The sequence below is a fragment of the Eretmochelys imbricata genome, chromosome 3 (assembly GCF_965152235.1).
Source record: "Eretmochelys imbricata isolate rEreImb1 chromosome 3, rEreImb1.hap1, whole genome shotgun sequence".
In the NCBI taxonomy this organism is placed as follows: domain Eukaryota; kingdom Metazoa; phylum Chordata; order Testudines; family Cheloniidae; genus Eretmochelys; species Eretmochelys imbricata.
This window is the reverse complement of record NC_135574.1, coordinates 167,427,116-167,440,861: the sequence shown is the minus strand read 5'-3', so window position 1 is coordinate 167,440,861 and position 13,746 is coordinate 167,427,116. Positions and strand designations below refer to the sequence as shown.

At 50.4% G+C, this 13,746-nt stretch overlaps 1 protein-coding gene across 6 annotated transcripts in view; it reads left to right on the top strand.

Annotated features, from left to right (window-relative positions):
- The first annotated feature begins 6,137 nt into the window (after window positions 1-6,137).
- RCOR3 (REST corepressor 3) overlaps window positions 6,138-13,746 on the top strand; it is a 35,426-nt gene continuing 27,817 nt past the window's right edge. For 2 of the 6 annotated variants that reach the window (XM_077813801.1, XM_077813796.1), the window contains exons 1-2: window positions 6,140-6,383; window positions 6,949-7,005. In XM_077813801.1, coding sequence (XP_077669927.1) covers window positions 6,242-6,383; window positions 6,949-7,005 — 199 coding nt within the window. In that variant the 5' untranslated portion in view covers window positions 6,140-6,241. Of the gene's footprint in view, window positions 6,384-6,480; window positions 6,533-6,599; window positions 6,663-6,948; window positions 7,006-13,746 lie in introns of those variants that run through there. The other 4 variants (XM_077813800.1, XM_077813797.1, XM_077813799.1 and 1 more) reach the window with 4 other exon arrangements.

Below are 13,746 nucleotides of genomic sequence, written 5' to 3'. Positions count from 1 at the left end.
GCATAGGAATATTGTCATCAGCCAGGTCCAGCTTCCCATATAGGAAGCACCAGTGGGCCTTTAGATGGCCAAAAGCACACTCAACAGTCATTCTGCACTTGCTCCGCCTGTTGTTGAATGGCTCTTTGCTGCTGTCAAGGTGCCCCGTGTATGGCTTCATAAGCCATGGCAATAAGGGGTAGGCGGGATCTCTCAGGATCACAATGGGCATTTCGACTCCCCTACAGTGATCTTCTGGTCTGGGAAGAAAGATTGCAGCTTCCTGAATAGGCTAGTGTTCCAAAAGATGTGTGTCACATGCCTTTCTGGACCAGCCTGCACTAATATCTGTGAAACACTCACGGTGATCCACAAGCGCCTGGAGAACCATTGAGAAATATCCCTTCTGATTAATGTACTTGGTGGCTAGGTGGTCTGGTGCCAGAATTGGAATATGCATGCCATCTATCGCCCTTCCACAGTTAGGGAAGCCATCCACAATGTCACATTTGTTGCCCAGAGTCACGGTCTTTCGGAGCAGGATGCGATTAATGGCCCTGCACACTTCCGTCAACATGAGTCCAACGGTCGACTTTTCCACTCTGAACTGGTTAGTGACTGATCGGTAGCAGTCTGGAGTAGCCAGCTTCCACAGTGTAATCGCCACACGCTTCTCCAATGTTAGGGCAGCTCTCATTCTCATGTCCTTGTGCTGCAGGGCTGGGGCAAGCTCATCACACAGTCCCATGAATGTGGCTTTCCTCATCTGAAAGTTCTGCAGCCACTGCTCAGGATCCTAGACATGCATGATGATGTGGTCCCACCACTCAGTGCTTATTTCCTGAGCCCAAAAGCAGCATTCCACTGTGGTTAGCACCTCTGTGAATGCCACAAGCAATCTCGTGTCATAGCTAGTAGGCATGGTGAGATGAGTGTCGCACTCCTCTTTCCTTTGTAGTTTAAGGAATAACTCCACTGCCACTTGTGACACATGAGTGAGAGCGAGCAGCACATTGGTCAACAGTGCGGGATCCATTACTGCAGACCGAAGAGGCAGAGCAGAGCGCGCAGTACACAAACCGTTGAAAGATGGCGCCAAATGCGGACGGAAGCACAGGGATTGCTGGGATGCGAAACAATGCATCACGGGGCATTGGGACAGGACCCAGGATGCCCCACAACCCTCTCCGCCTTCCCACAACTCTTAGCAACAGAAGAGGAAGAGATGCTCTGTGGGATAGCTGCCCAGAGTTCACTGCTCCGAATACCGCTGCAAGTGCCGCAAGTGTGAACATGTTATTGAGCAGGAAGCTGACAGTGTGAACACAACGGGGGTTTCCCTTCAGTGCTCTCTGTAACTCTACCAGTGTAGACATACCCTTAAAATCTCCATACCCCTATCCTCTGCTCTGTAGTGCAGCACATGGTGCAATCCTGCTTTCATATAAGTCAATGAGTTTTAATTTTGGTAGGAGCAGGCCCACCGGTCTGCACAGTTCTTAGTATGTGGTGATCTGCACCCCAACTCTGTAGACTTTTCATGTCACTCAGTCACCTCATCTCAGTCTCTGCTGCCCTCCAGTGAGGTGCTCTCCCCCCATGCCCAAACCCCAATTTAGCATTCCCTCCTGAACTCACTCATCCCCATTGCAGAATACTCCCCTTCTCTAGCTGTGATCTATTCTTAACTCTTGGCTCCCTAGCTCACCTCTCACCTTTGTGCAAGTCTTCTACCATCAGTCTCTGCTTAACTCCATACACAGGGATTCTCAAACTTCATTGCACTGCGACCCCCTTCTGACAACAAAAATTCCTTCACGACTCCAGGAGGAGGAACCAAAGTTTGAGCCCACCCAAGCCCCGCCATCCCGAGTGTGGGAGAGGCCAAAGCCTGAGCTATACCACCTTGAGCTGGGGGGGAGGGTGGGGGTCAAAGCTGAAGCCCAGAGGCTTCAGCCCCAAGCAGGGGGCCTGTAACCTGAGCCCCACCACACAGGGCGGAAGCCCTCTGGCTTCAGCTTCGACCCCAGGCAGAGGGGCTTGGGCTTTGGCCCCAGGTGGTGGGGTTCAGGCTTTGGGCTCCAGCAAGTCTAAGCCAGCCCTGGTGATCCCATTAAAGTGGGGTCCCGACCCACAGTTTGAGACCCACTGCCCTAGATGCAAAGATCTGTTTCGTCTAATGCAACTCTTAAGTGGCATCTAGACTATGTTTACTTGTGCAACTACTCACCTCACTGCTCCTCCCCTTCCTTCATCCTAGTCCTTCTGTGTCATTCTTTGTGTGCCCACCATCTATTAGAGTTCTCTCCTGGCCCCATGCTGTGCAGAACTCATTCTCTGCAACCCTATGAAGACATCTGGCCTTCTACCTCAGCCCTACTCAGCTGCCTCCACTCTGCAGAGCTCCCAGGGTAGCCTGTACTTTGAGCTAGAGGAGTAAATTTCCAGCTCGAAGAAACATACCTGTGCTAGCTCTGATGAACTAGTGGGCTAAAGACAAAAGTGTAGCTGTGGTAGCACAGGGGTGGACAGGCTAGCTGCCTGAGTTCACACATAGTGCCTTGGAGGGGATTGTACTCAGGCCAGCTAACCCCTCCCACCACTGCTAACACACTTCTATTTTTAGCATGCTGGCTGGATTAGAGCTAGCATGGGGATGTCTCCTGGAGCTCAAAATTATACTTCCAGCTCAAGGGGCACCGTACCTTGGATGCGCCCTTTCAGGCCCTGATTAGCTTCCTGTTCTATGCAGCTTCCACACCTTGGCCTTGCTAAACTCACCACCCTGCTCAGCTCTCATCTACTCTGTGGCATTGCTCATATCCCCACTGCTGTGTGGAACTCAGGCCCACTACCCTACTTTGTACAGAGGCCTCCTTCACCCACTCTCCTCCTTTCAACCTCTCCCACCCCCAGCACAACCCTCCCCATGCACACAGTATACAGCACTCCCCATAGGCGCTGGAGCACCCATGGGGGAAAAAAAAATAGTGAGTGCTCAGCACCCACCAGTGGACCCCACCAATCAGCTGCTCCCCTTCCCTCCCAGCGCCACCCGCCAACCATGGATCAGCTGTTCAATGGCAAGCAGGAGGCGCTGGGGTATGTGTGGACCCTCTCAGGGGAGGGGGCGGAATGGGGCAGGAATGAAGAGGCGGAGTGAGGGTAGAGCAGGAGTCTATCACGGCCGGGAAAATGAGAAAGTTGGCACCTGTAGCACTCCCCTGCCACATCACAGCTCTCAGCCTGCAGCTTCCCCCCCGCCAAGCGCACAGCTCTCAGCCTGCAGCTTCCCCCCCGCCAAGCGCACAGCTCTCAGCCTGCAGCTTCCCCCCCGCCAAGCGCACAGCTCTCAGCCTGCAGCTTCCCCCCCGCCCAGCGCACAGCTCTCAGCCTGCAGCTTCCCCCCCGCCCAGCGCACAGCTCTCAGCCTGCAGCTTCCCCCCCGCCAAGCGCACAGCTCTCAGCCTGCAGCTTCCCCCCCGCCAAGCGCACAGCTCTCAGCCTGCAGCTTCCCCCCCGCCAAGCGCACAGCTCTCAGCCTGCAGCTTCCCCCCCGCCAAGCGCACAGCTCTCAGCCTGCAGCTTCCCCCCCGCCAAGCGCACAGCTCTCAGCCTGCAGCTTCCCCCCCCCAAGCGCACAGCTCTCAGCCTGCAGCTTCCCCCCCCCCAAGCGCACAGCTCTCAGCCTGCAGCTTCCCCCCCCCCAAGCGCACAGCTCTCAGCCTGCAGCTTCCCCCCCCCCAAGCGCACAGCTCTCAGCCTGCAGCTTCCCCCCCCCAAGCGCACAGCTCTCAGCCTGCAGCTTCCCCCCCCCAAGCGCACAGCTCTCAGCCTGCAGCTTCCCCCCCCAAGCGCACAGCTCTCAGCCTGCAGCTTCCCCCCCCAAGCGCACAGCTCTCAGCCTGCAGCTTCCCCCCCCCAAGCGCACAGCTCTCAGCCTGCAGCTTCCCCCCCCCAGCGCACAGCTCTCAGCCTGCAGCTTCCCCCCCCCAGCGCACAGCTCTCAGCCTGCAGCTTCCCCCCCCCCAGCGCACAGCTCTCAGCCTGCAGCTTCCCCCCCGCCAAGCGCACAGCTCTCAGCCTGCAGCTTCCCCCCCGCCAAGCGCACAGCTCTCAGCCTGCAGCTTCCCCCCCCCAAGCGCACAGCTCTCAGCCTGCAGCTTCCCCCCCCAAGCGCACAGCTCTCAGCCTGCAGCTTCCCCCCCCCAAGCGCACAGCTCTCAGCCTGCAGCTTCCCCCCCCCAAGCGCACAGCTCTCAGCCTGCAGCTTCCCCCCCCAAGCGCACAGCTCTCAGCCTGCAGCTTCCCCCCCCAAGCGCACAGCTCTCAGCCTGCAGCTTCCCCCCCCCAAGCGCACAGCTCTCAGCCTGCAGCTTCCCCCCCCAAGCGCACAGCTCTCAGCCTGCAGCTTCCCCCCCCCAAGCGCACAGCTCTCAGCCTGCAGCTTCCCCCCCCCAGCGCACAGCTCTCAGCCTGCAGCTTCCCCCCCCCAGCGCACAGCTCTCAGCCTGCAGCTTCCCCCCCCCAGCGCACAGCTCTCAGCCTGCAGCTTCCCCCCCGCCAAGCGCACAGCTCTCAGCCTGCAGCTTCCCCCCCGCCAAGCGCACAGCTCTCAGCCTGCAGCTTCCCCCCCCCAAGCGCACAGCTCTCAGCCTGCAGCTTCCCCCCCCCAAGCGCACAGCTCTCAGCCTGCAGCTTCCCCCCCCAAGCGCACAGCTCTCAGCCTGCAGCTTCCCCCCCCAAGCGCACAGCTCTCAGCCTGCAGCTTCCCCCCCCAAGCGCACAGCTCTCAGCCTGCAGCTTCCCCCCCCCAGCGCACAGCTCTCAGCCTGCAGCTTCCCCCCCCCCAGCGCACAGCTCTCAGCCTGCAGCTTCCCCCCCCCCAGCGCACAGCTCTCAGCCTGCAGCTTCCCCCCCCCCCGCGCACAGCTCTCAGCCTGCAGCTTCCCCCCCCGCGCACAGCTCTCAGCCTGCAGCTTCCCTCCCCCTGCGCACAGCTCTCAGCCTGCAGCTTCCCTCCTCCCCCCCCCGCGCACAGCTCTCAGCCTGCAGCTTCCCTCCTCCCCCCCCCCGCGCGCACAGCTCTCAGCCTGCAGCTTCCCTCCTCCCCCCCCGCACATAGCTCTCAGCCTGCAGCTTCCCCCCCCCCGCGCACAGCTCTCAGCCTGCAGCTTCCCCCCCCCCCCGCGCACAGCTCTCAGCCTGCAGCTTCCCTCCTCCCCCCCCCCCCGCGCACAGCTCTCAGCCTGCAGCTTCCCTCCTCCCCCCCCCCGCGCACAGCTCTCAGCCTGCAGCTTCCCTCTCCCCCCCCCCGCGCACAGCTCTCAGCCTGCAGCTTCCCTCCCCCCCCCCCGCACAGCTCTCAGCCTGCAGCTTCCCTCCTCCCCCCCCCCGCGCACAGCTCTCAGCCTGCAGCTTCCCTCCCCCCCCCCCCGCGCACAGCTCTCAGCCTGCAGCTTCCCTCCTCCCCCCCCCCCCGCGCACAGCTCTCAGCCTGCAGCTTCCCTCCTCCCCCCCCGCGCACAGCTCTCAGCCTGCAGCTTCCCTCCCCCCCCCCCCCGCGCACAGCTCTCAGCCTGCAGCTTCCCTCCTCCCCCCCCCCCCCCGCGCACAGCTCTCAGCCTGCAGCTCTCCCACCCCCTTCTCTTCCCCGGGGACAGGCTCACAGCCTGTAGCTCCCCCACACAGCTCTCAGCCTGCACCTTTCCCACCGCCCCGCCACAGGGCACAGCCCGCAGCTCTCCCCCCGACCTCAGGACACAGCTCGGAGCCTGTAGCTCCCCTCCCCCACGCTCTCCCGCCCTAGCAGAGCTCCCCGCGGCGTGGCGGGGATTAGCTCCGGCGCGCTTCTGTCGCCTCAGAGGCTGCTTTGGCGTGGCGCGCGCGCGCGCTCCTTCCTCCTCCTCCCCATCCTCGCGCGGCCAGAGGCTAAGTAGTTCCCACCTCCCAACCGGAGGGAGATAGGTCGGAAGCAGCTAATGGCCATAATCGTGAACCCCCAGCCGCTGACCGTAATCCTTCCGCGGTTCCCCCACCCCTCCTCCTCGGGGATAGATCCGGCCGGGCCGAGGCGGAGGGATCCCCGGGCCGTGGGCTGCGTAGGGGCCGGGCGAGGCGCGGTGGGGGGGGGGGGAGAGTGTGAGGGGGCGGAGGCGCCGGCTGGAGCAGCGGGGGCCTGGGGCGGGGAGGGGGCAACATGGCGGCTCCGTCTTAACTTTCCCCCTCGCCAGGCAGCGCCGCCGCCGCTCCCCGCCCCGCCATGCCGGGCATGATGGAGAAGGGAGCCGAGTTCCTGGGGGGCAAGAGCCGGACAGCCCCCAACGGCACCAAGAGCAGTAGCCCCTCCAACGGGCACTACTCGGAGCCGGAGAGCGGCGGCGGCGACAGCGGCGACGAGCACGGTACGAGCCGCGGACTCGCTGCCGGGCCTAGCTGGGCGAGGCTGATCCGGGGGAGGGGGCGGGGCGCAGCGCGGCTCAGGGCACGAGCGTTGCCGCCTGCGCCGGCCAACGCGGGAGACTGCGCATCTCGGACCTTTGCGCGCGTGCAGGTCGGGCGGCCGCGCGCGGTGCCTGGCCATGGCTCGCGTGTGCGTGCGCCGCACCGCACTGCACATGGGGGGCTGGGGTGGAGGTGCGCTGCGCTGCGCGGAGTGGCTGCGACGGACCGCCGGAATCCCCGTAAATAGCTCCCACCTTCACTAAGTAATAGACCTTAATCCATGGGGGGGAGGGGCCTCTGCTTTTGCATCGCTGGTGTAGGAGATGGGGTTGGAGGCTTTTTGAAGCGCAAGGGTCGCAGGGAGCAGCCCTTGAATTTGCAAGATTGTTGGTAGCCTCGGATTGAGTGCAGACCGCCTAGATCGTTGAATTTCCTAGTTTTCATTTAAATAGCACCCCCCTTCTCATCCTCCCGCCCTTTAAAGATAAAATCCCAGTAATGCGTTTGTTTTCTCTTGCATTGCAGATGTAGGAATGCGGGTCGGAGCAGAATATCAAGCTCGAATCCCTGACTTTGATCCTGGTAAATAGCTTTTGTACTATAACCTGACATCTTGTCGCTGCTGTTTTGAAAATGGGGGTTAATATAATGATTTATAATGGAGAGGGGTGTGTGTTTGTGTTTTCACTTGGATACTGTGTGGGAGCATTGCATTGCAAAGGTTAACGTGGATTTTTGTTTTTAGGTTTTGTGTTTGCTGTCAGTCACGAGAGCATTGCAGGGGCAGCATCTGCTCCGTGTGAGCTGAGGGGGAGAAAAGCATTGAGGGGGAAAGCTGTGTTTAATTTACCAAGATCGGATGGCAGGGCTACAGACAAAGCGTCAGTGTCTCTCCCCCCCCCCCCCCATTGTAGACAGGAGGTGCAGGTTACAAGAGGGAATGAAAAAATGTTTGCTTTATAATGCTCTTAATATGACCTCTATTGGGGTGGGGTGGGAGGAGTTGCAGAAATAGTGGATACCTTGTTCTAGTACCTCTAAAATGTAGAACCATTTGTCTGGGTTTTCAAGCACCTTGTTTTGTAAGGTGGGGTAGTCTCGATATCTGTACTGTTGCAGACTAGCTTCTCTTGCCCACACAGTGGGTGGGGGAAGAAAGGGATATTGGCTAGCCACATACACTCTGACATTCGGTCTTAATAAGCTAAACATGAGACACTTATTTTGTGTACATTTATAATAGAGTAATAATGTGTTAAGCGCATCTGTTAGTCCTGCTGTGGTGGTCACAGTGAAGCCTGTCTACTTTCCTGTTCTCCAAACAGGCTCCATTGGTGTCAGATGATTCGTGCCGGGAAGAGGATTGGGCCAGAGCTCCTCCCATGGTACCTCCCAAGTTGGAGCTTCTGTCGATGGGGACTAGTTGCCCTTAGCCTGCTTCTTGGGTCTGGAAGCACTTTTGAAAATGATTTTGTCTTAGGAGTGGGTACATCCCTTAGGAATTTTGGGGATGTAAGGAGGTTTCCTCTGGAAACTAGTACCTTATTTCATACTTCAGGTTTCTGTGTTTGTTAATAAATAGTGTTATGGTTAAAGCTTATTACATTTACATTAGTAAGTCTAAACATGTTTGTTTTAACAGATAAAAATGATCACTCCTGACACGCAGTCTAGGCTTGTTCTGCCTACAGGCCACCTAGAGAAGCAAAATATTTAGCAATTGTTTTAATACTTTAAATAACTGGGCAGTGAAGAGAGAACATCCTCCAGCTTTTATAGGACAGCAAAATCATTAAATCCTGCAATTAAAATTTTTCTCTTAAACACCATATATATAATGTATACATGCAGTAGAATTGAAACTACCAGCATAAAATTAATTTGTATGTATTCAAGAGCTTATAAGTGGATGGGAGTCATCTTAGAAGTGATCTCTGAAAACAGTTTCTGTTGTGTAACTAGTGAAAAAACTAAATGTTACATATTTTGAATCCAAAAATATAGCATTGCCTTTAGGATTGTGCATACTCCTGCCTCTTGTGCAGAAGTTCTAGAGGAAGGAACTTAAAAATTTATATCTACTTACCGAAAATTTTTGTAACTAGAAGAACTGTAATTCTCATTTTTTCTGAACTAGTATTGGAAAACTTTCTAAAATGTCTCCTGCATTGCCTTCTTGATACTAGTACTGCAAAATTAAAGTTAAACTTGGAATGACTGCTGCCATGAATTGTAAGAATAAATGTCTACCACGTTAGTAAGGTGCTGTGTTTAACCAAACAGATGTTGCCATGTAAATCTGTCTGAACAATTGTTCTCCTTTCTGATCAGGTTTATGAGGCATCATCAGTTTGAAAGCCAGACATCATGCTGTAACAAAGCTGTGCATTCTGTGGAGTGATCACTGTTTTTAAAAAAGAGAAAAATCAACATTTTTGTTCACAGCAAATAAGATGACATACATTTTGTATGCCTGCTAAAGTTAAAAGCATATCTATTTTTAAATGTAACACTGCAGCTTTAAAGCTGAATGTCTCTCCTAATGTCTTTGCTCTTGGCATTAAAATATCTCTTATGTAGAGTATACTGAGGTGTTAAATGTTCTAATTAGGTGCACTCCATTAGATTTTTAAGTAGGTAGTCATCAAATTGATATTTAAATTTCATTCTGTTAAAACAGTGAGAAAAATCAGTGGCTGATTAAAACTGCCTATAAAGTCTAACACCCAGTTTTGCCCTCTGATAGTTGTATTCATTTTGTGTGTACATGTGTGAGCAGTGAATCCTCAGCTTCATTTGATCAAATTTTTAAGAATATTACATCGTTGCAAATTATTTCTGTTGAGCAAATAGCTGTATTAAATGACAAAATATGTTAATTGTTAAAGTCGTGACACTCAGATAATGGTAAACTAGATGTTAAGTATTATAATTGGGTGGACTCTATTAGATCTTAAGTAGTTGTCATAAAATTCAGAGTTAGTACTGATGCTGTCATGCCACTGTAGAACATGAAAAGGGGATTCTCGTTGAGAGTAGAGCAGCATGAGGGGAAGTTAATGTGTCAGACAACTTTTTTTTTTTTTTTTTTTTTATGTTCACATCCTTAATGTTGAAATCTATTATGTGACCAAAGGAAACTACATGTATATTATCGTTAAACAGAACAGCTGGGGAGACATAATGTAGTTGTCACTTTAACACCTAAGTTACACAAGAATACCTCTTTAATAAGAAGAAGAGAAATTTATTGGATGGAAGAAACAGTTCTGATAAAATAACCGGCCTAAATTCTGAAATTAGCCAATTAACAAAATAAACCTTTTTGATTTTCTACTGCCCAGCTGAACCAGAATTTGTCATCTCCTGCTTTGTCACTGGAACTACTCTTTCTGTTTCCTACCTCTGCTAAAACTGAAGTCTCTTTGTCCTAGTCCTACATGCCCTCAATCCCATATCAAACAAGCCCCTATTTTTACAGATATCCCACTGACACCATAGAAGTGTCAATATCATAAAGCTGCTTTCTTTTCTAAAGCTGGGCCCTTGGAAGAGAGGATAAAGAAATTGCTGTGTTGGAAAATGGGTCATTGTGTGGTTCATGAGTCAATTGAATGTACTTCAAGGGAGAAAGGCGAGGAGATGGATAGCAGAGGAAGGTTTTGGTTGTATTTAGAAGAGGGAGGGAGGGAGAAGGATGGTCCTCTGTCTGGCTTTTCTGCTAAATCTGATAGACTTTGATTTATTTGGAGTACAGCAAGGCTTACAACCTGAGCTCGATCCATTTATTTTTGGAGCTTTCACAGGTGTGCCCAGAAGAGCCCCCTGTGGACTTTAAGATATTGCCTCTTTTAGGGCCCTTTTATGGGTTTTATCGAAGTATTCATGGCCCTAATCACCCTCGTTTCAGAGAGTCTCCTGTATCAGAACTGCTCTTCTTATGTTCTCCATTATATTCAGTACAAGCTCTTCAGAACAGGTTCTACTCAGCTTTTTTAAAATGTACTTAGCCTCACATACTATACCTCCCCCACCCCAAGTTCCTGTGCCAGTTTTTCCAGAGATGCTTATTTATTTATTTTTTAAAATGTTCATTCTCCCTGTCTGTGAAAGACCCACCCAAACCAAATAAACTGACTAAGCTGAGAAATTGACTACATATGAAGCGCTGTTGAAGGTACAAAGTAAAATTGAAACACATTTCTCTGCTCTTTCAGTTAGTTGTCTTTGGTGTATTTTTGAAGTTGACACATCCTTTTAAGAGTAGTATTCACTTCAAACCCAAAGTCTTGAGTTTTGTACCCATCACTTTTTCTCTGTGTGTCCACCTGTGTGCGTAAGTAATTGCTATTAACATTAATTCAAAATTAACAGGTGTCATTCCAAATCTGTAGTGGAATAACTTTAGCACAGCAACGATTAGGAGAACTGATGAATTAAAGGCCATCTTCAGTTGGATGGAATCTCATTTTTGAAGTATCAACTGTTGACCAGCACTGGTGTACCTGTGATGTACAATGCACAGTGCAACATATGTGCTTTACCAAAAGAAGCTTACATTGAGGTTTTACTGGTCGACCTTTTATGCTGAGAATTCTAGTATTTTTCAACCTGCATAGTTCTCTGCCTAATCCTCCCAGGCTGATAGCTCGTTTCTTTTCATGTTTATTAGTATCTAATTTCCCTAGTATTTCCATCTATTTGCCTCTACCGCTTATCAATAAGCAGAATGGAACTCCATGTCAAAGACCATGTGGTCTTTTGAGCTGGAGTCCTTTTTCCTCAGCTAGCTTACTTTCACTCCAATTCACATGGAACGCATCATTCCCCCTACATTGCATGTAAAGGGTCCTCTCCAAATGGACTTCTCCCTCCTGTGCTGAAGGCAGTTGGGTCAGATGCCTCTTCAGCATGGTCTTTCCCCGCATCCTCTCCCTGGGTCCTGTGGAGAATTCTGCTTGGTTGAATTCAGGGAGTGAGAAGTCGTATATGTGGGGAGAATGGGATTCACATCTCCCTATGAAAATTACCTAGAAAAGGTTACCTTTCGTGTGAAATCCATTCTGCAATGGAAAAACATCACCCATTTTTAAAAGGATGTGACGGGTCTGAGGGCTTGTTCCGTAGAATATTCCAACCTTCCACCTATACAACCCTTAAAACCCCACTTCTCTCCTCTTCTCCCCCCCTCACCAGTCCCTTACAGGACACAGCAGTTTAGGAGAAACTTGGAGAATGAGGCATGATGGAATTGTCTAATCATTCAAGTTTCCCCTCACAAAGCCTTAATCCAACCAGTGTATCTGCCATCCTACTCCTGCAGTGGCCTGTCGGGTCTAGGTTGCTCCTTCCTGCAGTAGAATATGTGGGAGAAGGTAAAGAGGAAGGAGTCCTTGTTTGTTTCATCCTTCCGTCTGTGGGCTTTCCTGTAGGAGGGAACAGTGTGACACCCTATTAGGACATGGGGAGGGAATAGCAACATGCAAGTTAAGCTGGTTTGGTTTAGGCTCAACTCTTGGGAGTGGGGCATAATGGAATTATTCATTCCATGGTCATTCCAAGTACAAAGCTTCTGGCTGTAAATAATAGATATTACTTTTATAATAATAAAAATACTGAGTGTTTTTAAAATTTAGCATGCTTTTTCAGTATTACTTGAATGGTGTCTTTTTCAAGACTTATTTCTTGGTTCAGAATAAACTCTATAAATGCTGACTTTCATGTATGTATGCTCGGCAAGCAAAAATATTTGGCCATATATTGCATTGTTTTATAAGTAACCCAGGTAGACTCTGATATCTTTATTTTTTTTCTCCTAAATGGTTAAAAGTGTGGTTTAAGTTCAAAAAGATGAAGCACCTTAAATTTCAGATACTTCTTTTAAAACAACTTGGCTTTTTAAAATAACAATACTTTAAAAACTTCTATGTCTCAAACTTTACAACTATCTTCTTCAGAGTGAGGTTAAAAAAAAAATCACTGAGTACAAGATAAGAAGTGCTCAGCTTTGGACTCAATTTACTTCTCCCTCGGAAAAGTTAATCCACTGCTGAGCGCTCTTCAAAATGACACAGAGCTCACTGTTTATATTTAAAAAAAAAAACAGTCCTGTTTCTCAGACTTATAAAACCATCTTCTCTTTATTTACTACTTTTTGGTTTTAATATTAGTTTGTATCTTTTCACTCTTTGCATAGTGCTTTGAGGCCCTTGTATGAAAGATTATGTCAAAGTGCAAGTAACACTACTATAAGGGAGGTTGTGGAATCCCCATCATTGGAGGTCTTTAAGAACAGGTTTTGGGAGGTTTTTGGACAAACACCTGTCAGGGATGGTCTAAGCTTACTTAGTCCTTCCTCAGTGTGGAGGGGCTGAATTTGATGACCTTTCAAGGACCCTTTCAGCCCTACATTTTATAGTTCTGTGATAACTTCAAGCTTTGAATCTTCTTCTAAAATTGAATATGTAATAGCTGCTGGTATCCAGGACATGAATTGATTGATTTTGATGTCCATGTTAAACTTGAACGTTCCACAAGCATGTATTCTGGTAGTCCTCTTATTTCATTGTCTTTAATTATCCTGCGTTCAAGAGATCAGGTACTATTGCTGGCTCAGATTGACAGATATTTGACTTGTGCTGCAGGTGAAGGAGATGCATTTAATATATTTGCATAACTAATTGTGATGCTAACTTCATTCTTTAAAATGAAACTTTTGCTTATTGTATTTCGATATAACTAACTGGCATTAGTCTGCAAAGACAGTACCAAATACAAAACACTACAAATCTAAAGGAAGAAAACTGACTAAATATAGTACACATCCAGAAAACATTACGCTCACCTCGCCTCCAAAATGATCATTTGCCTACTAGCTAGAGATAATGCAAAAACAAAGGAAGGAATCTTTGGGGTGTGGGGGGAGCCAATAGGTAACTTAAATAAATAACTCAGTAGCTAGTAAGGAGAGGTGGGTCTGGATTCCCTCGGGAGGACAGCTTCTTGAGGAAAACCGTGGTTCTGTATAAATCCAGGGAGTGTCTACTCTAACTGCTGGGTAGAGACTTGGCAAGAAAGGTGGTAAAAAGGCTGATATCATGTATGGTTTTATTAACTCTGTGTAAGAATATAGCGGTCAGTATTGCTGTTCTCTTGCTCTAAGGGTCAAGCATCATCCAGCAGCTATGTTCAACAAGTAATTTAGTCTCTTTTAAAGAAACCCAACCAAGAACATATGACAAATCAGACTGTGGTAATGTTGTCCATTTCAAGGAAACTAATACACTTACTGCCTCCAGCTCGACTATGAACTACCCCAGCGAG